The sequence below is a fragment of the Aythya marila genome, assembly GCF_965140915.1.
Source record: "Aythya marila genome assembly, chromosome: 16".
In the NCBI taxonomy this organism is placed as follows: domain Eukaryota; kingdom Metazoa; phylum Chordata; class Aves; order Anseriformes; family Anatidae; genus Aythya; species Aythya marila.
Genome location: NC_139057.1, coordinates 1,762,602 through 1,786,989, shown reverse-complemented (window position 1 = coordinate 1,786,989; position 24,388 = coordinate 1,762,602). Strand labels below are relative to the sequence as shown.

The following is a 24,388-nucleotide window of genomic DNA, read 5'->3' as shown; positions in this document are numbered from 1 at the left end:
AGGCACGGGGATGGGACACGGGGACTGCACCGGCACAACTGGGGGAGGTGATGCTGTAGGAACTGACACACCTTGGTACCCACAGGGGATGAGCTCCATCCTAGCGATGCCAATTTGCAAAAAAAGCAGCATCAGGAGGTGGATCAGGGTTAAAATTGATGGACGGGGTTGCTGCTCGGTGATGTATCCGGGCCGAGCAGCATGCACGGCACAGCGGGGCACGCTCCGGCCCTGCCCCACGTGCTGCTCGGCTTTTTGGGGACCTGGCTTGTGTCTCCGCCGGCTCAGCCCCAGCCTCTCCGCACCGCTGCATCTCTCGGGCTGCAGCAGGAGCACGGGCTCCCACGTCGAGGTGGCTGCGAGGAGCCGGAGAGGAGCTGCAGAAGAGCGGGGAGCTCAGGGCTGCACGCAGCGCGTCCCCCGCGCCGCCCGGCCTCTGTGCCAGGGCTGCCCGGCTCCCCCCGGTGATGGGGTTTGATCAGAAAGATGGACATGAAAGTGGAGCTTGGCTCTGTTTTCTCTCTCATTCAGAACATTCAAAAACTATTAACTGTGGTGGGGGTAAAAAAGCAGCTGGTTTTAATATCGTGCTCTTCCAATTGTGTTTCTCTCTTTTTTTTTTTTTTTTTTGCTTCTCTCTTTTTTTTTTTTTTTTTTTTTTTTTTTGCTTTTCGCGAGCACTTTAAGTGACATGGTTACATGTATTTGATTAAAAAGCTGTAATTCAACGAGTGCGTTTTCTTGTACTGTACAAAACTGCTTAAAGACACAGGATTTATTTATGGTGGTCTCCTGGTTTTCTAGCTCTGCTGAAAGACAAGATGACAGGGAAATCAAGGAAGGGGGAGACGATAGCGGTAGACACGGAGAAGCGATCCCGTCTGCCTTTCCCAGTGCAGGGAACATGATCAAGTCCTTTCCTCCAGCACAGGAAAAATCCCATTAGCACCGATGTAGGACTCAGCCTGCTGCCACCGGGCTGGTCCTGGGGCCGTCTGCCCACCCTCGGGTGCCCCATGGGTGCGGGTCCGGAGGCGCCAGCCCCTTTTTGGCATCCCTGAGGTTGGGTCTTGGCTCACAGCAGTGTTTGGGGAGCGGCTACAATATCCTCGCTCAATCCACGGGGCTAAAAAGCCTGGAGAAGCAACGTGAGGGTGATGGATGAGGTGGGGACCCCGGGCTGGCAAAGCAGTGACAAAACCCACTACGACCCCGGGGGGACATGGAGAGGGACACCCAGGTTTTGGAGACGTGGGACCCAGCTCAGGCAGAGCTGTTTCCTCGCCATGCCAGCTCCGTGGGATGCTGCCAGCGCGCAGCAGAGCCCATCCCAAGCCAGCAGCTCCAATTCCTAAGGAGGAAAAGGCCTTTATGAGATCCCAGCAAGGAGCCGGGGCCGCTGAGAGCCCGCAATCGCCTCCTGTTAACCCTGGCATCTCCCGGCTCGGTGCCACGCTCGCCTGGATCCTGCTGGGTTTATGCTTCAGAAGAGACGTGCTGGTCCCCAAAAGGCAGCAGGGGTGCAGAGGAGGTGAGGGTAACACAGGGTTGCTCCCAGGGCAATCCCAGCTGTGGTCCGGGCTCACCCCGGTGAGGCTGTGGGGTCCCCTGGCTCTGCACCCCTCGAGCACCCCAATAACCTCATCTCCCAGCCTCCACGGGCCGTGGCACAGCTGCACACAGATTCTCTGCCCCGAGCTGGTCTCTGCTGGCTGCAGCTCTTTGCATTTCCCCGGGCTTGGTGGCTCGTGTGCGTGTGATGCCAGCCCCACTGCGGAAAGCGGCCCCACCCGGGATGGTTTCGCCTCTCGCACCCGGCTTCGCTCACGCACCACAAAACCTCCCCCGGTTCCTGCACCTCTCCTGGCCCTGCACCCGAGGCTGACAGCCCCAGGGACACGGGCACGACAATCCCCGCCACCCAAAGCCACCCGGGGGCACCCTGCCTGTCGCCCCCCATCCCAAATTCCCCATCCCTGCTGGCGGGGACGTTCTGCCCGGCCGCTTCCAGCCGCCTCTTTTCCTTGGCTCGCCCCTGCCCAGGGATCACCTGCAGTTCAGCTGATTTATGAACGGAGAATTTTTCGAGCTCCGTTTCCTTTTCATTGTTGTTTCAGTTGCTGCGCTCGCTTCCGCCCGCCTTTGAATAACTCCTGCCATGCTGCAAGCGATGAGAAAGGCTGCGGGTAAACACTCACACTCGGCCCGCGAGCCGGGCGGACGCACCGGAGGAAAACCCTTCTCCCCACCCCACCGCAGCCCCCGGCCCCAAACCCGAGGTGCCCGCGGGGATGGGGGTGCCCAGGAGCTGCCCCCCTCCCCGGATGGTGCTGGCAGGGAGCAGAGCCCACCAGCACATCCCCGTTTTCCCACGGGTGGGGTTTGGGAGCAGGGACCCTCCACGCTGGGTGCCAGCACCTCACCCCCCCTCACGTCGCAGCCCCTGTAGGGCTGCAGCCCTTCAGCGCTGTGGTTTTGGGGAATGCAGCCCTGGGTGTTGTGGCGGGACGTGTGGTTTTCCTGGAGGGACCCCGAGAAGTGCCTGGCGGTGGCTTTGTCCCCACGTGGAGGGCAGGGTCCCCCCCCTTGTCCCCCACATCCCGCGGTGCTGCTCCCAGCCCCGGCGTGCCCGCACCGGGGGTGACGTCTGTCCTCACCCCCCAGCAGTGCTGTTACCCACTGGGGTGCAAAGGGGGAGCTCTGGAGAGTTGACTCTGGCTTGATTTACAACAATTACAGAAAAAAAAAGGCAAGGAAACCCATCTGCAATCTCAGCTCACCCCGCAGAGCCCAGCCTCTCCCCTCGCAGGGCGCAGCGGCGCGCCCACCCCCCTCCTGCGCCCACCCGGGGCCACCAAGGAAAACCCCAAGGCGGCCCCCTGCCAGGCACCCAGGGCTTGGTCCCCGCATCCCCCGTGTCCCCCGTGTCCCCGTCCCCATCTCAGCCTGCGCCCATTGTCCTGCCCTTCCTCCCGCCCGCCCCGGGGCCGGGGGAAAACAGGAAGCTCTCCCCAGCGTGCGGCTGCGGAAATGAGACAAACGGGCTGGAGCGGCCGCGAGGACGGTGGGCGGAAGCGGACAGGATATTTGGAACGGCCGGCGAATTCTTGGGCTTATCTCTGCGCCGCAGAGGCCCAGGAGTCCTTACAAAACAGCGCCCAGCTGGAGCGAGGCCCGCGGCCGGCACCGGGGCCGGGGCTGCGTCCTCGTCCCGTGGCACCGCGAGCGGTGGCGGGGTGCTAGTGGCAAGGAGGGGACGTCCCCGGCACGGGGAGGGATGGGGACAGTGGGATCCCTGCTCCTGGATCTGCAATGGGTGCCCTTGGAGCAGGTTTTGGGTGCAATCGGTGAGGCTCCTGTGTCCCCATGGTGGTTGCAGAAGGATCCCGATGGCGATGCACCAGCACCCCCAACCCGTTTGCTCCTTTCTAGCCCCTCCAGCTGGTGCTTGCCTGTTTCTGAATTATTTTTCGTCATAATGTCCCGTTAGTGACTCGCTTTCAGCACACAGAGCCTGGCTGGGGAATAGAAAAGGGCTTTGGGCTGCCCAAAGATGATGTTCCCACAGCGGTTCCCAAAAGTGGGCCGGGAGGCAGCAAGGTGCTGGGGGAGCTGGGGGAGCTGCAGCCATCCCCAGCTCAATGCTGGGTCTTTGGTGGAGTCAGGCCCCGGTTCATTAATTTATTGTGAAAATTAAGCAGCGGCTCTGCAGCTGGGGCACCCTGGAGAGTGCGAGTGGCACACGACATGGCACCGCTATCACCGCGTGTCCCCAAACCCACTGAGGGGCGTTGGCGGGGGCATTTTTGGAGACTGAGAGCGTCGGTGGCAGAGGAGATGCCCAGGCACGGGTGGAGGTGCCACCCCACGAGGACACGGGGACACCAGGGCCGCTCGCCCCGTGCCGAGGGCTGCCGAGGGCAGCGGAGCCGAATTTCGCGGCTGTGGGGGGGAAGGGTGTGATGGGTCACTCTGGAAGAGGCTGAGACTCCTCCTCTGCGTGGAGGAAGACAAAGAATGGAAGCGGCTGCACATTGCAACACATCCCCAGCGAGCACAATGGAAATGCCATCCTCCTTCTTGTGAAACAGAAACCTCATATGATCTCGCTGAGGGCTGGAGACGCTCTTGTAGGTCTGGCCGGGATGGTTTTCCACACGCAGGGGAAGGGGGCAGTGGGGACTCTGCGCCCTCCCGCTCCGAGAGAGCTGCCCTCTGCCACCGCGGCACGAGGAGCAGGCAGAGGGTCCCCACCGCTGCCTTCATCCCTCCTCCTCCTCCTCCTCTCTGCCCCCAGCCCACCCTCGGTGCCCGGCTCTCCCTGCCACCCCCGTGCGGTGCCAAAACACCGCCGCTCCCTCCCGGGCACACCGAAACTCCGACGCGCAGCCAGAGGTGTGTGCACCCCTGCAGCCCCCTCCCGCCCCTCCGGCTGCGCTCGAGGGCTTGTAAATAAACTTCTTTCTCCCTTTATGCTCTTGACCCGAGATTTAATTAGACCCCCGCTTCCTGCCTATATGAAAAATCACTTCCCCGAGCAGGTGGCTCCGATACCGCCGGGGCTGTTGTTGTGGTGTATTTTTGGGGGAGGGGTTGGGGGGAAAGGTGGTAAATGGGGGGAAGAGTTTGTTGTTTATTTTCGTATTTACAAAGCGCAGCTTTTTCCTGGTGCCGGGCATGGGAAGAGGGGGCAGGATGTGACCTTCATCCATCTCCTCCTCGCTCACACAATGCGGACTCGAGCGCCGCGGGCCGCCGCCGGCATTGTCCCCACAGCGCCGGGCACCTCCCGCCCCGCGCCGCCGGCACCTGGCGCCCGCCGGCACCGCCGCCACCCCCAGCTGGGCCCCGCCATCGCACACATGCACTGAAAAACAGAAAAAAAAATAAAAAAAAAAAAGAGCAAGGTTGCAGATTTCCTCTCTGCAAAACAACCGGGAGCGCCGAGCGAGGCGGCGGCGTGGGAAGGAGGGAGCAGAACCCCGAAGCAGCCCCGGTTGTCACCCTCGTGGTGCTGCAGGGAGGATGCTGTGTGGGCACTGATCTGTCATGCATCTCGCAGGCTGTCCTCTCCATCCTGTCCATCCTGTCCTGTCCTGTCCGTTCTGTCTGTCCTGGGAGCCTTTCCCTACACCAGGACCCTGCAGGATAGGGTCAGAGTGCGCTGCCCCCTCCTGCGCCCCATGCGTGGGGCGGACGTGCCCTTTTCCCTCGCGCATGGCACAAATGCAACTATGGCCCGTGGAGGCTGCAGCCCCGCACGCACATCCCCGCCAGGCTCCCCCAAGGACCACCAAATCTTGCTTCTCCACGAGCTGATGGCAAACAGAGGTCCTGGGGGGAACCCAGAGGGCGAGGTGCCACCCAAACCCCAGCGGGGACATCCAAAGAGGACGCGCTGCGCCCCGCACACCGTTCCCAGCACCCGCTGCTCCTCCAGCCCTCGGGGCCAGATGAGTCCTCGGAGCATCCCCGTCCCCGTGGAGCCACCCGGGGGGCTATCAGCAGCCAGGCAGAGCAGCTGGTAGCCGGCTCCTGCTACCTCACGGGCTGCACAAGCTGCTCGCCAGAGCGGCTCTGCGGAGCAGCTGGCCTCGGCGCGGGGCTCGCGCTGCCCGGCCTTCCCCCGCGCCAAACGTGGGACGGATTAAGGCGTAATGAAGTGAAATCTGCCTCCTTTTATTATTCTAAATAAACACCACTATATAGACATATGTACTGGTGTTTAATTTGGGGAGAGAACTGCACTGACCCTGCTCGCAGGCTTTTTTTTTTTTCGGTGAGTTAGCGTCTGCTTCGCCGGGCTTTGCAGCGACAAAGAAGGGACCTGGAGCAGCAGGCGGCCGATTCCAGGGAGCTCCTGTGCCGTGCCCAGGCCCACAGCAAGGGACAAACCTTTGACATGACCCCCAGAAACACCACCACCTCCCTGCTGCCTGCAGATCACACTAGGACCCTGAATAAATAGGAATTTGCTGCAGGATCTTACAGGGCCAAAGGGTTTTCCACCCAAGGGCAGCTTCCCCAGCCGGTCCCTCCATGTGCAAAGCCCCAACACGACTGAGCCGAGCTCCGGAGCAGCCCCAAATCCTCTTGGCCAACCCTTCCGAGGGCTTTGCAGGGGCTTGAGCAGGGTTCAACGTGGTGGGGGCTGAGCCCTGCAGCGTGCCCCAGCCCTGCTGCGGCCGGGCCTCCCCGCGGGGTGGCCGCGCTTGCAGGAGCCCCGCGCGGAGAAGCAGCGCCCACGGAGCGAGCTGGCACGGGGCTCGCATTGCTCAACGCCGAGCTCAAAGCCTCGCCCCAGCGGCGACAAAACGCGGCCAGTGCCGCAGCAGAGAGCGGCGGTGCCAACGCGGGCACGGCACGGCGCAGGGCTACACGGCACGGCGCTGCCCTCCCGCAGCCAGCCTGGCAAAAACGCCGCCCTCCCCAGCACCAGCACCTCGGGGGGAGAGCCCAGCTTTTTGAAACGGGGTATTTCACCCCCAAATTCGGCCCTTAACTCGCCAACATCCCCCTTGTCTCGCCGGCACGCCGGCCCCGATCCTGCGGGGAGCGGAGCAGGTGCAGCCCAGCCGGGCGCAGCGCCCATCGCCCCTCTCCGAGCCCCCCGGCCCCTCGGCTCGGACCCCCCCCCGGGACCCCCGGTTGCCGGCCACGGGCGCCCACCTGGGAGCGGAGTGGAGCGGGGCGGGCGGCGCGCTCGCACACGCGCTGCTCGGCACAGTTGGTTATCGTTACATTTGGCATCAGTCGCTTCCATTCGGCTCAATAGGGGAGGGAGAGAGAAAAAGGAAAACTCAGCTCAAGGCGATTTAATAAGTTCAGCGTTACGAGCTGGGGAAAAGCTGTGGAACACACAAGTGGTAACGCAGGATTAATCTTTCCTTTAGTCTTGGGAATTATGTTTTCATTAATCCTAATTTTTCCAGATGTTTCACTCCTTATACCAGGGTCTTCAAAGCCTCTGTGGCTGCAAATTCTAATGAAGCCATGAGAACATTTTAAAGAGAAAGATTCAAAGCTTAAATTGCTTCCTTTTTTTTTTTTTTTTTTTTCTCTTCTTTCTCTCTCTCTCTCTCTTTTTCTTTTTTTTTTTTTTTTAATTTTTTCCCCCCTCGTTGGGCTGTTGGGGAGCGCATGTGTGTGCGGTCCCAGCGCCTCCACATGTTGTGTTACACAATGTGCTAACAAGATGGAGAAGGCCACTCGGGCCGCGTGATGCGGGTGTGACGTCTGTGCCTTTTTGTCCCCGGGCAGAGCCCCCGCTCGCCGGGGGTTCAAGGAAGGGGGAGGTTTTTTTGTTTTTTTGGGGGGGGGAACTGGCCACCTGCCCGGCTCCGGCAGCCGCCCCGCGAGCGCCGGGGCTCCGTGGGTCAGAACCATCCGGGGGCTTTTTAACGGCTCGCGGCCGCCGGCGGCATCGCCGGGATGGAATTGAGAAGAGGGGGGGGGGAAATATAATAAAAGGGACGGGTTAGAAAACAGGCGTGTGTTTGTGTGCTTGTGGAGGAGCTACGGGGGCTCGGGGATGGATGGGGAGGGAGCGGGGAGCTGGGTGGCGAAGGTTTTTAGGGAACGGGGCTTTCGGGGTGCCCGTGGGGAGAGGGCTGACAACAATTTGGGAAATAAGGGGGGACCAGTAGCTCTTCCCCTCCGTGCTGTGCCTCGGCTGGGAACCCTCTGGCAGCCCCGTGGAGATGAAGCCGGAGCCCCCTCTCCCTCCTGCCTAAGCAGAGGGGTCCCCAGCACCCATCCCCGGGCACCGGAGCATCACCACGGGGCAGGAGGGGACCCGATCCCAACCTCCCCGCTACCATCAAGGTTCCCAACCCCTTGGGGCTCCTCCAGGCAGCTGCAGGATCCGGCCGCCACCGCCCGGCACGGCACGGCACGGCACGGCACGGCTGGGCTGAGCATCCCCTCCCGGCTGAGCCTCGCCGGCAGCGCTGGGCTCGGGCGCAGGACGCGGTGTGACGCAGGAGGGTCAGGCAAGACGGTTGGAACAATCCTCTCCTGGTCTCCAGCGCCCTGGATTCAGATCCATGTACTTATATGGCCTGCAAAATGCGGTGGGAGTATGACCAACGTCTGGAAATCCAGATATGACTAGATCCCTTCATTAGTAATTTCTTGTACATGACTTTCTAGACCATAGGGATTTGTTAAATTTGCAGGAGTGTTTTCTCACAGTGCCATGGACTGGCTGTTGCCAGCATATATTGGCTCGGATCTGTCAGATCCTGTTGCCTTATATGACCCGCAGTTAATTCAGCTTTTCTTTGTATCCAGCCCTCAGCAGGGAACTCCTCGAGCAGTCTCAGCGTGGATCATGCTAAAATGGTTCCCCAGCCCTCCTGCCATAAAACAACTGCCCACACAGTGAAAGGGGGACGTGGGGGGTGGAATTCAATGGTCCCCTCCCCGCCGCCCCGGCCCTCTCCAGATGCTTCCTCCGTCCCCAGGCCCTGCTCCTTTGGTGCCGAAGAAAAAAAAAAACTCCCCGGTGCCCGCGGAGGGTTCCTGGAGGGACCAAACTTTCCCCACCCCATCCCACGGGCGCACCCAGTTCCCCCAAGTTAATCATTTCCCCCCCCCTTTGCTCCGCGGGGCCGGGGGTGCCATGGGGCAGGGGGACTTTCGCCTTCCCCGCTGACCTCCTGGAACTTCGACCTTCCTTTATGGGGGCCATAAAGGTTATTCTTTAACCTGCACCCCGCCGGGGTCCCTCGCTCCGTGCGCTGGGGTCCTTGGCCCGGGGGGGGCGGGCAGCCGGGCAGCGCTGCTCTTCGCCCTCGTCTGCTTTTGGAAGGCTAAAAAGAACATCCCGCCTGCCAACAGAGGTGCTGGGGTACCAAACGGCTCGGCAAAGGAGCTTGTTGGTGGCTGCCCTTGGTTTTTGCCCCTCTGGGAACCCACGTGCACATCCCAAATCCCCAGACGCCGCCGGGGTAAGGTTTCCAGGAGGAAAAGGGCACGCACCCAAGGGCGCAGCACCCTGACCCACCGGCCCCAGGGCGGGCACCGGCTCCAGCGCCTGCCAGCTCCACCCCGCTGAGCCTGCAGTTCCCTATCAGCCACAGATGGAGATAAGGAGCTGTCACCTCCCCAACCAGCTCCGGGCACGCAGCCCGGCAGCCTGACCCCGTGCCGTGTTCCCCGGGTGCACCCTCACGGTGTTTATGGACCCGGCACAGCCGCCTGTGCCAACCCCGCATCTCCAAAACTTGCCATGGGCACCGGCTGGATCCAGAAGGGCTTTTCCTCTCAAATCTCCCCACACCGTGGTGCTTCGGCAGCACTAAGATGCTCTGGAGATGGTTTTTTCCTGCAGCACACCCCTCCCAAAAGGCTCTTTGCTGCGATTCCCAAACCTTTACAACTCTCCCCTTTCTAAATACCCGTTCAAACCCCGCTTTCCTTCTGTGCAGCTTTTCCCATCAGCGTTTTATTCAGCCCTGCCCCAAAAAAAGACCTGAACCAAGGTGCTTCCATTGGAAACCCCACACCAAACCCCACGGTTCCTGGCTAGGGGCAGCGGGCAGCAGCGAGCCGAGGCCACCGCGCCACCACGGCCAGCAGCTCCAGCCAGGGACCAGGATTTATCTTAAACACGAGGAGCTAACGAGCTTTTCTCTGGGTCGAGCTTTTCTCTGTGTCGAGCCATCCCATTGAAAAATCCCGCTGGAGGGCTGATGTGGCATGCGATGGGTACGGCACACACCCGGGATGTAATGCAATGGGGTCAGCAGTGCTGAAATTGCCTTTCTTTCCCCTTTTTGCATCAGCAGGGGGTGGGGGAGGATGAGGCATCCCCTGTGGCCCACCAGAGCAGGATGGGGCTGTGGGGTGGGAGCTCAGCCCGTGTTTGCTGGGGGGAGGTGGGCGAGAGCATCCCGCTGTGCTTCCCGGCCCCACCGCGTCCCCCACCGGCATTTGGGGACACCAGAGCGAGCCCAACGGGGACCCCAGCCCCGTGTGTCCCTGGGGACCCCGTGGTGGCATTCTCCTGCTCTGCCCACATGGCAGGGACAAGCACGGAGGCCTCTGCTTGATGAAGCATCCCCAGGTCCCACCCCAAAAAAAACCCTTCAGGGTTTTTCTTTGCCCCTCTTTATGGAGAGAGGCGGCTCGGCACGATGCAACCCCAACGCAAGGCCCGGCGGCGCTTCCTTCAAAGCACCTCCTCCTCCTATACGTTGCCCTGATTTCCAGCATCTTGCTGTTGAAAAATGGCAGGGGAGGGTTTGGCAAAGGAGCCTCGCGCAGATTATTCAACAATTGTTTCCCATTTTGCGCCCTCGCCTGCCTCATCCTCCAGTAACAATGACGAAGAGCGGCGTGGAGCCAGCGCCCGCGGCAGGGGTGTTGAGATCAGGGACAGCACAAAAATATCTTCTCTCTGGAACAAATATTTACCAACCCTTCTGCCTTTTGTTCTTGTGGTTCTCATATTTTTTTTCCAGACATTCACTGGCAAAATGTCACATTAAACAGCAACCCAGAAACTTCGGGGTAGCTGCTTGGCTGCTCTGGGCTTTGTTTTTCTCGCGCGCTAATTGTTAATGAATTTCCAGCCATTCAAGCCAACACAAACCTGTGAGAAAATGATCTTTTCGGCCTGATTTCGGAGCTTTATGGGGCTTTGCGGAGGCCGGGCAGTTGCCGAGCAGAGCGCACATCATCCCCAAGCCACGCATGGCGCTGCCTTGGGTTGCGATGGGCCGGGAGCCGTCCCCGGCCGGCCGGAGGCAGCGCGGGAGCCTTGGCAGAGCTCACCCACCTCCTGCAGCGTGCCCGAGTGGGCCCCCACCCCTGCTGTGGCACCGAGCACCCGTGGGACCCTCCCCGGCCCCATCCCCGGGGGCTCTGCACAGCTCCAAGCCGTGGCTGTGGGGTTTGGAGAGGTCCCGTTGTGGGCGCAGGGGCTGGAGAGGGGGGGAAGTGGGCGCACGCCGTGGTGCCCCCCTCATTTCCAGCAGTGCTGTCGGCCCCGCGGGTTCCTCCGCCGCCCCCCAGCAGGCTTTTCCTCTTTTCCTCTCTCTTTTCAAACTCCTAAAAGCCTCGCGCCCGTTTTTTATGGTGGCCAAGCAAGAGCGCACGGGCGACGTCTGAGCATTGCTTTGAAGGAGGAGAGAAGGGGGGGGATAAAAGTCTCTCCTTGTGGCACATCAGCCCTCTTCCTCGGTTAAAAATTAACCCTGGCCATAAAACCCCTGAGATAGCAGCAGAGCACGGCTCACCCCGTGAGCTCTCCCGGCGCGGCCGGGCTGCCGTCCCCTGCCCCGTGGTCACCGTCCCTTCCTGTGCCACCCCCTGCACCGCGGCACGGCGGTCACCGTCCCCTCCTGCCACATCCGAGGATGGCCACGCCGCCCCCCGCCAGCGCCCGCCGCCTCCTGCCCCTCTCCCTGGGGCTCTTCCAGGGCGCCCTGCTGCTTTTCTTCGCCCTCTTCGCCACCTACGATGAGCCCTCGGCCGCGGCCACGCAGGCAGAGGATGGCACCCGGGCTGCTGAGCACCTCCCCGGCCTCTTCCCCCTCTTCCAGGACATCCAGGTGATGCTGGCGGTGGGGCTGGGGCTCCTGCTGGCCTTCCTGCCCCGCTACGGGCTCAGCGCCCTCGCCCACAATTTCCTCCTGCTCAACGTCTCCACGCAGTGGGCGCTGCTGCTGCAGGGCGTGCGCCACGGCCGGCTCCGCCTGGGCCTCCACGACGTCCTCGCCGCCGAGTTCGCCGCCGTCACCGTCCTCATCTCGGTCGGGGCCGTCCTGGGCAGGACGAGCCCCTGCCAGCTCCTCGCCGTGGCTTTCTGCGAGGTCCCCGTCTACCTCGCGAGCGAGTGGCTCGTCGGCACCCAGCTGGGCGTCCGCGACGTGGGGGGCACCATCACCATCCACGTCTTCGCCTGCTATTTCGGCCTCGGCGTGTCCAAGGCTCTGTTCGGGACGGAGAGGCAGCCGGCGCATCCCAAGGAGACCCCGACGCCCCGATCCGACCTCCTGGCCTTGGTGGGGACGCTCATCCTCTGGGTTTTCTGGCCCAGTTTCGTGGCCGCCCCGTGCCAACCGGGCGATGCCCAGCACCGGGCCATCCTGAACACTTTCCTAGCCCTCAGCGCCGGCGCTGTCACCACCGTGGTGGCCTCCAGCCTGCTGGAGAGCGGTGGCAAGCTCAGCCCGGGCCACCTGCAGAACGGCAGCCTGGCCGGAGGGGTGGCCATCGGTGCTCTGGCCGACGTGCCCATCACACCGGCGGCCTCCCTGGCCCTGGGCAGCCTCTCCTCGCTCGTCTGCCTGCTCGGCTTCCGATTCCTCACCCCATTCCTGGCGAGGAAGCTGGCGCTGCACGACCAGTGCGGCATCCACAACCTCCACGGCTTGCCGGGCATCCTCGGCGCGGTGGCGAGCGCCGTGGCCGTCCTGGTGGCCTCCAAGGACACCAAGAGGTGCCAGCTGTCCCACGTCGATGGCAGCGGGGTGGCGGGGGATCCGTGGGGCTGCGGTGGTGGCAGGCAGGCGCTGTGGCAAGTGGCAGGGCTGGCTGTGGCCCTTGGAGGCTCGCTGCTCAGCGGGATGCTCACCGGTGCCGTGTTGCGCCTGCCCTGCCTGGCCCCGCCGCCCGAGCCGCTGTGCTTCGAGGATTCACTGAATTTCAGGATCCAGGAGCAGGCTGAGAGCCCAGGGATGGGGGACACAGCCGAGGAGGTGGCCCTGAAGGAGCAGGTTTAGGCACCCGGTGCCCTCTCGTGCCAAACACTCAGCGCCAAGGCAGTGCTGCAGCGTGCGCCCCTTCAATATCCTCCCACCCCGAGGCTGCAGCTCCCTTCCTCCGCGCCTGGAAACCCCAGGAGCTGACCGTCCGTCTCCACAGCCACGAAAAAAAACATTCTCAGGGTTTATCTCCCCGGATGGCTCGCCCCTGGGTGCTGGCCTGGGATGGCAAACATCCCCCTGCTGCCTCGGGCTCCTCCGCCGCGTCGCTCCTGGCTGGGAACAGCAACGGGGTGGAGAGGAAATGACCACAAGCAAGGGACTTTTTAAGAGATTTTATCACCTGTGCTGCACTGGACAATCTAACCTCTGCCAGGACTACGTGGCGAATTGCTGCAGAAACCTCCCTTTTTCACCACAATGAGGCCTGAGCATGGAGAGGGGCTCAGAGAGCCAGGACGCACGGAGCACCCGCACCCCACAGCACCTTTCCCTGCCCCAAAACCAGGACTGGGAGAGCAGGAAGGCAGCGAGGGGGCCAGAGGAGTTTGGGGACCCCGAGGAAAAGCAGCAGCCCTGTCCCACGTGGCAGGGAACGAGCTGCTGCCACCCCACTGAGGACAAAACCAGAGGCTCACAGGCACCAAGCTGCGAGCGTGGGGCCACATCCTGCCCGGAGAGCGCCGTGATTCAGAGCCCCCCGGCTCCGTGAGTCACCGCGCCCCTGCTCCGCTGCCACACAGACAACGCTGGAGATGCTCAGGGGCTCCTGAGAGGGCCGAGGGGGCCCAAAAGCCCCCCGCCACCCGCTGCAGGGACGGGGGCTGTGGGCACGGTGGCCTTCGCGCACGGAGCCGGGCTCGGCGGGGCTGGATCCCCTCTGCCTGGCGCGGCCCCAGGCGGAGCCGACACCAAGAGCGAGGCTGGGGAATTCGTCCTCCAATAATCACAAACAGGCTCGGGAGCCCGGGCGTGTTTGGTTAATTGTTAGAATAAAATATTGTTCAGCTCTGACAAAGGAATCCTGCCCCGCAGCCCGGCGCGGCAGAACAATGGGCCCCGGCGGAGGGTGCCGCGGGCCGAGCAGCGGGGCTGGGGGGCGGCGGGAGGCAGCGAGGCCCCGAGCCCAACCACGGCATCCCACCGGCATCCCACTGGCATCGCCGGCCCCGTGGAGGTGCCCGTGGCGAGGGCACGGAGGGGAGAAGGGGGCAGCCGGGCCCCTCGCCCCCCATCCGGCTCCCGCTGGGCGTCAAGAGCCGCCGGAGCCAGCGCCGTCCTGCAGAGCCACGGTGCCACGGGGGCCCGGGTGGGCTGCTGCTTGTTTTGGGGTGAGACAGGGTTCCTGCTGAGCCCGGTATGCTGGTGCTGCTCTCTTCCTAGTGTTCTGGGGCCTGCTGGCTGCACCGCGTGGCTCCGGCTCCATCAGGGCATCGAGGAGGGTGCTGGCACCCTCGGGGAGCTGCCATGGGGAGGAATTGTGCCGGCACACGGAGCTGTGCGCACGCACACCCGGCCCCGAGGCTGCAGACCCCTCTCCCATCGCACAGACGGCTGCACGGTGGTGCAGAGCCCCCCTTCTCCTCTCCATACTCAGGGTTTCGCGTGCTTTGGGCCACCCAGCCCCCTTGCCAAGGCTCCCCCCGGGATGCCCCCAGCCCTGAGCTGCTTCCCAGCGTCACCCAACCCTTCCCTGCGAGGATTCAGCCTCCTGCAGAGCCACCCAGCACCGCGGGCGCTGCTCCAGCAGCACGGCCCCGGCACCCATGGGGCTGTAGCAGCGTGCCGGGGAGCTGGCAGTGGGGCCACGGGCTGGGGGGCACAAGGAGGGGAGCATCCGGAGCTGGGCCCGGGCACACCCCGCTGCTTGGTGGCACATCCTCGCACGGGCACGCAGTGGCACAATCTGGTCGGCAGATGCCTCCGAAACCAGCAAGAGGCTGGGAAGCTGGGGCTTGGAGGGGGGGGGAGCTGCCCTTCCCCCCTGCGGGACCCCGGTGATATTTGTCAGTGTTTCCAGCACGCTGCTCCCTCGAGGGCTCGCCGGGGCTCTGCTCGTCACAGCACCGCACGTCCCGCACCTCCAGCCCGCAGCCTCCGTGCAGGACCTGGGCTCAGGATCCTGGCATCTCACGGCTGGGGGAGCCAGGACCCACCTGGGCCGTGGCACGGCTCCGTGCGGCCCCATTCCCAACTGTCCCCGTCCCCCGGGACCGGCTGTCCTCCAGCTGGAGCCGGGCAGAGATGCCGCTGGGTGTGCCGCCCCGAGCCCAGCTCTCCCTGCTCCTCCAAAACAGCCGCTCTCCAAAGGATGGAGCAGTAAAATATTAACCAGAGCCCCTAGCGTTTATCACACCGTAAATCTGGGCTTTCAACAGCTTTACGATGCTGCAGGGAGATGGGAGAGAACAAAACGCTCTTCTTCTCACTCAGACACAGCCTGCGTGTGCCAGTGCCCCCAGCGCTCGCTCTGTGCCCGCGCTCGGGGGCTGCGAGGGGCCGGCACCCCCAGCCTCGACCCCCCCAAACCCCAGATTGGGTCATAACGCAGACGAGGACCGAAGCAGGGCGCGGGTTTCCCGATTGCCAGCGAGGTGGCTGCTGGTGCTAGGATGAGGAGAGCTCTGCTCCATCCCAGGGACAGCCGCGTTTCGCTGGGACGTGGCACTGCGAAGGGGCAGGGGCGAAAAGCGCCCCCCTCATCGGCTCCGCAGGAGCACGACAGCCACCGTCCTGGGTGATGCTGGTTTGTTTTTTCCCCCTTGTCCTGGGTGATGCTGTTTTTTGTGTTTTTTTGTGTGTGTTCTTGGTTTTTTTTTCCCCTCTCCCAGCTCAGCCCGCGGCCAGGTCCGTGCTGCAGCGCGCTGCGCTCCGGGCTCGAGGAGCACCCCGTCCCCGCGGCCCTGACCCCGATCCCCCGGGCGCTGATTGCAAAACAAGAGGCGAGGGGAGGAAGCCGTGGCCGCGCTGTTTGTGGGGCTGTCGGACGCATCTGGCAAGGCGATCAGAGCCAACAGCCCCGGGCACGCACACACCTGCGGCACGGCGGGCGGGAGCGCGGCACGCGCGCGCGCGAGGACGCAGCAAAACGCGCACGGCACGAGGCGCAGCCCCCCAAAAGTGGGGTGCAGCACCCTTTTCTTGCATCCCAAATCTGGGGGGGGGTGCTGTGGGGATGTGGGGATGTGTTCCGGGCTCCTCGCCGTGCGTCCGCCTGCCCGGAGCGAGGTGGGAGCTGGCGAGGTGCCCACGGGATGCCCAGCGCCTGGCACCGCGCGGGGCGGCCGCGGAGGCCGGAGGGAAAGAGGGAAGGAGGGAGGGAAGGAGGAAAGGAGGGAGGCAGCTCGGTGGCGGCTGCTGGAGCCACATCAGAGCAGCCCCCCCGGAGCAGCCGGGAGCGTGTGGCGCTGCCCTCGAAGGAAATGCGCTCACTCCCATGTGCTGCACACTTGGGTTTGCCTCGCTGCTATTTTTATTTGACTTTTCAGGCCCGTTTCCTTTTTCCGGCTGTTTTGCTGTGATTCCACCGAAGCTTCGACCTCGCTTTTCCCCTCCCTCCCTTTAGCCTCTTCCTTCACTCTTTCCTTCCTTTCCATGCACTCATTCCTGCCGCCGCACCGGGCTCCCTCTCCCCCCCCCCCCCCCAGCCACCGGAGAGCGCGGCAAGCTCACAAACACCCCAACAAAACACCCCCTGCGTGTGCTGCCACGGCCACAGGCACCACAGCTCACCTCCTGCCACCACCCCAAACCAGGAAAATGCTGCAAAACCACCAGCACCAGGCACAAATCCCCTTTCCCAGCCTGCACAAGCAGCCGGAGCAGCTGCACCCATCCCCTGCAGCAGGGGCCGGGTACCCCCGGGGGTGATTTCCAGCTCCTCGCTGCTAGGAAAGGGGCTGGTTACGGCTCTGTTTTATCTGGGAATGTGCTGAGAGATCGGGGGGGGGGTCCCTTTGCTCCAGCCTTGATGCAGAAATGGCAGAGAATCACCCGAGACACGGTCCTGTTTGCACAGCACGGCCAGGGCGGCAGCAACGCCCCCAGCGGGACCCCCAGCCCCATCCTTGGGGAGAAATAAAAAAAAGTGGTCCCAGCCCCGGCTGCAACCCATCATCCAAAAAAAAAGGAAGAAAAAACAGGAAAATTGCTCGTTCGGGGGGTCTGTGTCACGCTGGTGGGCACCCGCGCGGAGCAGGGGGCGCAGGGTTATTTTGGGAGGGTTGGCGGGGTGTCGTTACGCGTGGGGGCGGTTGGGTTGGGATGGTTTTTGTTTTTTTTTAATTATTATCGTTATTTATCCTCTTTCCTCTCTTCAACCTGATTAAAACCACTGTCCGCATTTGATCTTTTGTTTAGGAAAACAAGGAAAGGGGGGGGAATAAGAGGGGAAAAAAAGAAAAAAAGAAAAAAAAAAGAAAATCCCAGCGCAAAGCCGCCCAGGGAGGCAGCAAAAAGGGCACGAGCAAAACAAGGCAGGGCCTGGGCGCAGCGAGCTGGGGGGCTCTGCGGGAGTCCCTTCCCCGAGCCCCCCGGGGACCACCCGAGGAGGAGGAGGATGGGGCTGGGAGGAAGGGGCCCAGGCCAGCACCGGGCTGGGGAGGAGCGTGGCACCGGGGGACAAGCAGGGCTTGGCGTCACCCTGTCTCCTGCCAGGCTGGGACAGCATCTCCCAGGGCCGGATCCTGCTCGCCACCCAGCGCCACCCCCAAAAAGCAAGGCCCGATTTGTGCCCCCGAAGCAAAAACCCTGCTCCCTTCCCATTAAACCGGGGCCAGCAGCGTGCCCAGGGACCCCTCTCCCACCCCCCAGCCACGCAGCCCCCCGGCTCCGCTCCAACCCCAGAGGCAGGGCGGGGGGCACAGCCCCTAAATCCCCTTTTCTCTCCCCAATTTTCCCTCCCCCCGTGGCACAGAACCGCCTGCAGCCCCCGCGAAGCCCCCAGCAAAGCGCCCCCAGCCCCTGCCGTGCGCACGGAGGGGACCCCCCCGGCCGGGCCACCCGCAGCCCCGGGGATTGGGGGGGACACAGAGGGAAAGGGACACAAAGGGGGGGGGGAACCCAAAGCGTTTTGGGGCCGGGGAATGTTTTTTTTTAGCCCGCTGCTGCCACCTCGTGTCCGCGCCGCAGCCGGGAGCGGGGATGGGGAAACTGAGGCAGGGCGCACAGCACCGAGCACCCCCACCGAGAAAAGGGGGGGCAGGATGGGACCCCAAAAGGTCCCCCAGGAGCACTGTGAGACCCCCAAAAACAAGGCAAGGCAGCAGAGAAAGCAGCCAAGGAGGCTGCGAGGGAAGGAGGGGATTTATTTTTGGCTCCCCCCCTCCCCAGCCCCGCTGCTCCAAGCAGCCAGAGCAGTCTTGGGGGGGGTGTCTCAGTGTTTTCAGGGCAGCAGCTCACCCCGGCACCCTACAGGCACCTTACGGGCACCCATGGGTGCGTAGAAGTCCAGTGCCAGCAGAAACCTCAGCCCCATGGCCCCGTTTGTCCTTTTTCGGTCCAAAAAAAAACACAAAAGAGCCATTGTCCCCCCCCAAAAAAAAAAGCAGCAGGTGATGCAGGGGCAGGAGCATCACAGAAATCAGGGTCTCTCTCTTCTCTTTTTTTTTCTGGGCTTCCCCTTCTTCTTCCCCCAGCTCGGGGCTGTCCAGCTGGCGGCTGCAGCCCCCCTCCAGCCCCCACCCCGTGCACCGGGGCCAGTCCCGGGGGTACCACTCGAAACAAGAACATGAATTAAATCCAGGCACCCCCTGGTACCTCTGTGGCTGACTTCGGGGTTGAATTTCCCCCAGGTCCCAAAAACCAGGCGGCGTCAGCCACGAAAGCGGAGCGGGGAGGAGGTGAGGGGACCCCTAGGAGCCCCGGCGGGGGCCGTGCAGGGCGTAGAGCTTCTCCCAGCACGTCGCCAGCCTCTGCGCCCTCCTGGAGATCTCCTTCAGCTGCTTCCTCCTCCCGCGGGGCTGCGCCGGGGCGCGGGGTGGGCTCTGCTGTCGGGGTGCCGAAGGGGTGAGAAATAGCCCCAGCAGGGAGTCAACCCCAAAATGCTGAGCCCCAGGGGAGGGCGCAGACCCCGTGCGCATCGGGGTTGGAGCTGCAGGCTGCCCAAACCACCCGCAGCGAGGAGGTGCCCTATGGACAGGTGGGGTCCCCGGGGCTGCAGGAGATTTGGGGACCCCCCCCCAGCCTGCAGCACTCACCCCGGACACCCCATGGCACGTCCACGTGTGGGGCAGAAGTGGTTTTCCAGCCCCCCCCAGCCCGCAGCCAGGAAGGGTTAACCCCAGGTGGTTTCCCCACCATGGCAGGGAGATGCCCCCAGTCGCACCAGTGCCATCCCGGGGGCTTCCCCGCTGCTTAATTGGTTAATGAGTTGCTTGGTTAATGAGTTGTCTGGGCAGGAGAGCCTCCAGGCTGGGGTTTCCCCAGCAATTCCCCAGCGGAGCCCTGGGGACACCCAGACTGGTGCCCTGGGGATAAATCCCAGTTCTGGCCCAGGAGCAACTGGGCAAGGGGAGCAGAACGACTCTCGCCACGGCTCCCAGCACACGGCCAGGAAACTGGGAGCTACTGGGGAGACTGGGAAGGGGCAGGGCTCCCACCTTGCCGATTCTCCTGCAGTTCTCCCTCAGCACGAACTCGGTGTTCCTGGCCACCTTCCACACCGCCACCTCCTCGGGGCCACGCAGGGTGCCGCCCGCCACGTCCCGCAGGGACATGCTGATGTTGTAGATGGCCAGCAGGATCTTCTGGTCCTTTGGGGGGGGGGGGGGAAAGAGAAAGGGGAGAGCAGCCCCGAGCGGGGAGAGGGCTCGACAGCTCCTTGGGGGGGCTCAGGTGGCACAAATCCCCAGCCCCGGGTGCTCACCTTGTCCGAGCGGCAAGCCAGCCCTGCCCGGCTGCTCCTCTCCGCCGAGCCGCTCAGGTTTTTCTGCAGAAAGAAAATAAAATAACGAGGGAGAGAAAGCAAGGAGAGCCGTCGGGCAGCCTAAAGCAGCCCGCCAGCACCCTTCTTGCTCACCAGGTTCTGGATCTCGTGGAAGATGACGGCGCGGTACTGCCGCAGGATCCTGGCGATGCTGCACCTCTTGCCCCGGCCCAGCACGGCGAGGAGCAGGAGCAGCAGCACAGCGCAGGAAAGGGCCCTGGGGAGAATCTGTGCAGGGAAAGGGCTCAGCGTCAGCCGGGGATGGGACACAAAAGGGGATGCAGGGAGGGTCAGGGATCTGCTTTCAGCTCCTCGCCATGGGCATCAGGCGGAGCTGCCCCTGGGGATGCAGCAGGAGGGCGAGCAGCTGGGTCCTGGGGGTGGCACCCCCCAGTGGGGACCCCGGGGGCTCTCCCCGGCTCCCCAAATCCGGGCTGTCGAGCACCAAAGATCAAAGGGAGCTGCCCGAGACCCGCTCTGCCCTTTGGAGAGGGGCAGGGGGCTCGCAGCCGCCCGCTTCCCCAACACAGCTCCAAGCTTCAGGCCCCCTTTGGGAAGGTGCCCCCTGCAATTCCACAAACCCCAAGGCAAGGACGCAGCCCCGGGACAGCCGCTCAGCATTTCTCCAAGCCCCCACACGGCCCCGCAGCCTCCCAACCCCAAAGCTTCCCGGCAGCCCCGGCGGAGCAGGGAAAACCCCAAAGCTGACATCCGAGCTTGGCAGCGCTGGGCGGGGGTGCCCGGACCCTCTCCGAGGGCTGAGTTCAGGCGCTTTGGAGAGGAGCCAGAGCAGCCTCAGGTGACCGGGAGCGGGGATATTTGAGCACCCGGCAGCGGGGTGAGGAGGGGAAGAGGATGGGAAGCCCCACGCACGCTGCAGCTGCCGGGAAAGAAGCCCAGCAGCTCTCCTCCCCGGCACACCGCTGCGAGATGGCACGGTGCTGGGCTCCAGGCTGGCACCGGGCATTTCTATCAGCTCCTGTTGGCCGTGGAAGTCCAACTCCCTCCACCTTTTCCCCCTGCAACTCCAAGCATCAGGTCTGGGCAGGCAGCAAGCAGCTCAGCACCCTCCAAAAGCAGCTGCTGTGCGCAGCCGGAGTGCGCACGGGAAGGAAAAAGCTGGTGGCAAGGGCTGGTGGCTGCTGGTTTCACAGCTTCCAGCCACGGGAGGGATTTCATCTCTGGGTTAGGGCTTTGCTCCCCCCTCTCCTTTCTGGATCTCTGAGCTCTCCGCCCCAAGGCGCAGCTCACACCTGGGTGGGTTTGTTGCCATCCCAAATATCTGGCTCTCGGGCTTGGCTTTTGGCTCAGGAGCACCAGATGGTCCCCAAGGCCAGGCAGATGCCACCCGTCCTGCCCCGTGGTGGAAGCCTGGGGGTTTGTTTGCAAAGCCTGCGTCTGCTCCCTGCTCAATTAAAGGCTGGTCCTGGCTCCAAAGGGCGAGGAAACCTCTCCCCACCCTCCTGCTCCTGAGGCTCAGCAGGACGGGAATATCAACACCCTGCAGCAAACCCAGCACGATGCCAGGCTGTGAACCCAGGGGCATCACCCTGGAGCAGGCACAGGCACAAGAAAACAAGCAAATCCCCATGGAAGTGGTGCAAATCCCACTGGGAGTCCTCCAGCGCTCCCAACCCGTGCCCACCTCGCAGGATTCTGGCGCTGGGCTCCATCCCCAGGGCTGGGGAAGAGCAAAAACAAAGCTGGCCGAGGGGTGATTCAGCACAGAACTCCTCGGGGACACGAAGGAGAAGGGGACACCCCGTCCAAAGTCTAAGGGTTGCTCTCGGGAAGCCCGTGGCCACGCAGCTTTGCTCAGAGCACCGAGCCAGGGAAGCCGAGTTCCCCGCAGCGCTTTGTTGAACAACTGGGACCGAATTCCAGGAGCAAGCACACCCTCGGCAGCATTTCCAGGCAGCTGATGGCACCGGGATCTCAGCCCCCAGCACGGGAGGAAGCTCAGCAAGCAGCTGAAAAGCTCGGAGAGGCACCGGGGCAGGAGGCAGGAGGGTGCCGTGGGCGCTTCCACCGCCCCCATAAAGAGCAGGGGGACCGGAGATAAAGGGGAGATAAAGCCCAGGAACCCAAATCCGTGCTCTGCTCCCCTCCTGCAGGATGGGGGAAGGTCCCAGGATGGGGGAAAATGAGGTGTGCGGCTGATTTGGGGTCAGCCCAGCTCCCCTCACCCCCGTGCCCGCAGCAGGAGGGCTGGGTTGGGCACGGCGCTGGATGCTCTGGATTTGGGGTCGGGTTCGTCCCCTGGGGCTGGCAGGGAAAAAGGAGCTGGGGAGCACGGCCACGGGGCTGCAGCCACCTGGCAAGGAAAGCTAATCCCTTCCCCGGCTCTAATCCTCCTGCAAACACCGGCAGATAAGGGAAATCACCTCCAGAGATAGAGCAGCTCCCGGTGGCACCGCGCGAGGCTCGGCCACCCCAGTTCCAAGGCGCTGAGGTCCCCAGGTCCTCTCAGCCAGGCTGTCCCCATCCCTGTCCCCTAAAACCTTCCTCTCCAAAGGGATCCTGCCACAACCCCGTGCCTGCAGAGCAGCCACCCTGCACCTCGGGACCAGTGACACTTTTGGGACCAGCCACGCAGCCGTCCCCACGTCCAAGCCCCGGCCCAGCCCTCCCGAGCGCTTCCACGCCCTCCCGGCCAGACCAGCCCCTTCCCCACCAGCTCTGACCTCCATCCCCACCAGCTCCAGCTCCCATCCTGACCCTACTCCCATCCTGACCCGCTCTGAGCCCCTTTAGGGCCGGACCAGCCCCATCCTAATCCCTAACCCCACTGCTCCGAGCCCCGTTCTGGACAGACCAACACCAACCGCGTCCCGACAGCTCCCAAACCCCATCCCAACCCAAGACCCAAACCTACCCCAATCCCCACAGCTCCCCCCCAACCCCAATCCCAATCCTTCAAGGGGGCTCAGGACCATCTCCCCCCAGCCCCAGCCCACTCACCATGGAGCCCCGCAGGCACCGGGGGGCCCCCACAGCCTGGCCCCCCGCCGCGTCCCGCTCCGCCGCCGCCGCGCTGGGGCTCGCGGTTTGAACTTGGCTCCACGCGCGGGGCCGCGGTGGGAGGGGACGGGCCCGGCCCCATACAGCGAGGGGGGGCACCTCTGGGCCCAGCCCCGGCTGTTTTCCCGTAGGATGAAGCCCCCCAAACCCGCAGGATGGAGCCCCCCGGGCAGCCCCGGGACGAGCAGGAGGCGTTGGGCGAGCGGAGAAGCCGGGGAAAGGAAAAGGAGCGAGGAGCTGAGGGCTCGGGGAGGAGGTGGAGGAGGCAAACCCAGCGTCCTGCTCGTGCCGAGGAGCCGTGCCTGGAGGGTCAGGGTACAGGAGGCTCCCTTCTTCCTTGAAGGGCCCTAATAGGGCTCGCAGAGAAAGCGCTGCGTGGGCTCAGCCCCACGGAGGTCGGGAGGGAGGCGCTGCCCTGCTCCTGCACAGGGCTGTGCTGTAGGAATACACCAAAATGCACCCCCAGGGCACCGTGAGCACGATTAGCAGTCCTTTAATTCATTATTAGCAGTCCTTTAATTCATTATTAGCAGTCCCTTAATTCATTATTAGCAGTCCCTTAATTCATTAAAGGACTTAATCATCATTCTAAATCCACAGGCTGCTGCTGCCCCTGGGTCACATCGTAGCTGCACCTGGAGAAGGTGAGGGGACGCCGCTCAAACACCCGCACGCAGCCAAAATAAATCCTCCAGCTCCCCCACTCTGAATTTTAGGGGCACATCGCCCCTTAGCTCGCAAGCCCAGGCAGGGAAAGCAAAGCCCTGACTCGCCGGGGCAGCCGCTTTCACGCAGGATGCGTTCAGAGCCAGCCTCACACGCGAGGCTCCGCTGGCGTGAGGTGAAATAAAGCTGAAGGATCCGAGGAGCCGACTCCTCGCAGCTTGGCAAGTGTGAGCAGGAGGCGTCCGAGCAGGCGAGTGGGAACCTCAGCGTACACAAGAGCATACCGCTGAGGACAGGGCCCATATAACTTCTTTACGGAGCTCTATATCTCGTTAAATGGGGTAGGTGCCATCGGCCGTTTGGAAACACAAAGCCGGCTCCCAGCACTAAAAGGCTCGGAGATGGATGATGCTTTTTTTTCTGAAAAGGAAAACAATCTGAAAACCCCGGGACAGGGAAGGCTGAAGATGCAAGGAGCAGGTGGTAAAAGGAGTTGGGTGCAGGTCCCCTGGCCCAGGGCTCTCAGCCCATCCCAGGAAAACCACCTCTCCTCTCACCTGCCACAAGAATCTCCCCTGCGAGTCCCTCCCTTGCCTTTTCTCAGTTTTTGGGCATTGCCCCAAAAATCTTTAGATACGATGCTGCCACCTGAAAAGGGCAGGGAAAGCACACTGACCCCGACCAGCACACAGCATTTATCTCCAGGGAGATGCCCCAAACACCTCACAGCTCAGGAGTTTCTCCAGCAGGAGCCGTGCCTCCGTGGTTCCAGCCATCCTCCCCACCTCACCTCCACGAGCACCAAGAGGAGGGCACCGCAGGGCTGAGGAGGACTGGAGCTCCATTTTCACCTCCCAGCACTTCCAGAGGTGACGTTATGGAAGAAAGGGAGAAGCCACGGGAGAGGCACAAGGACTTGACCACGCTGAGAACTGTTGATTTCTTTCTCCTGCAGCTTTTGGCTCAGTCTTAAAACCCTGGCCGAGCCACGTCCCCTTCCCACACGCCCACCCTCTCCTTTTCACAAGGGATTGACTCCAATCTTGTCCCATTTCACCTTCGC

At 63.1% G+C, this 24,388-nt stretch overlaps 2 protein-coding genes across 2 annotated transcripts; one reads left to right on the top strand and one right to left on the bottom strand.

Moving 5' to 3' along the window:
- Positions 1-11,363: 11,363 nt before the first annotated feature.
- On the top strand, positions 11,364-12,933 carry LOC309884210 (ammonium transporter Rh type A-like; the record flags this gene model as incomplete). Its single annotated transcript, XM_082772952.1, has 1 exon — positions 11,364-12,933. The coding sequence occupies one exon, from the start codon at positions 11,364-11,366 to the stop codon at positions 12,729-12,731; it is 1,368 nt and encodes a 455-aa protein (XP_082629078.1). The 3' UTR covers positions 12,732-12,933.
- Positions 12,934-17,767: 4,834 nt separating this feature from the next.
- Positions 17,768-22,731, bottom strand: LOC309884582 (uncharacterized protein C20orf204). Its single transcript, XM_082773671.1, has 5 exons — positions 22,600-22,731; positions 19,732-19,866; positions 19,579-19,641; positions 19,313-19,465; positions 17,768-18,697 (listed from the first exon to the last, which is right to left on the bottom strand). The coding sequence occupies exons 1-5, from the start codon at positions 22,600-22,602 to the stop codon at positions 18,566-18,568; spliced, it is 486 nt and encodes a 161-aa protein (XP_082629797.1). The 5' UTR covers positions 22,603-22,731; the 3' UTR covers positions 17,768-18,565.
- Between the last annotated feature and the right edge of the window lie 1,657 nt (positions 22,732-24,388).

Excerpts from the sequence above, each read along its gene's own strand:
- LOC309884582 (XM_082773671.1), bottom strand. Across the intron at positions 19,642-19,731 it reads TCCACGAGATCCAGAACCTG|AAAAACCTGAGCGGCTCGGC; the intron begins GTGAGCAAGAAG and ends TTCTTTCTGCAG. Across the intron at positions 18,698-19,312 it reads ACTGCAGGAGAATCGGCAAG|AGCCCACCCCGCGCCCCGGC; the intron begins GTGGGAGCCCTG and ends CCCCGACAGCAG.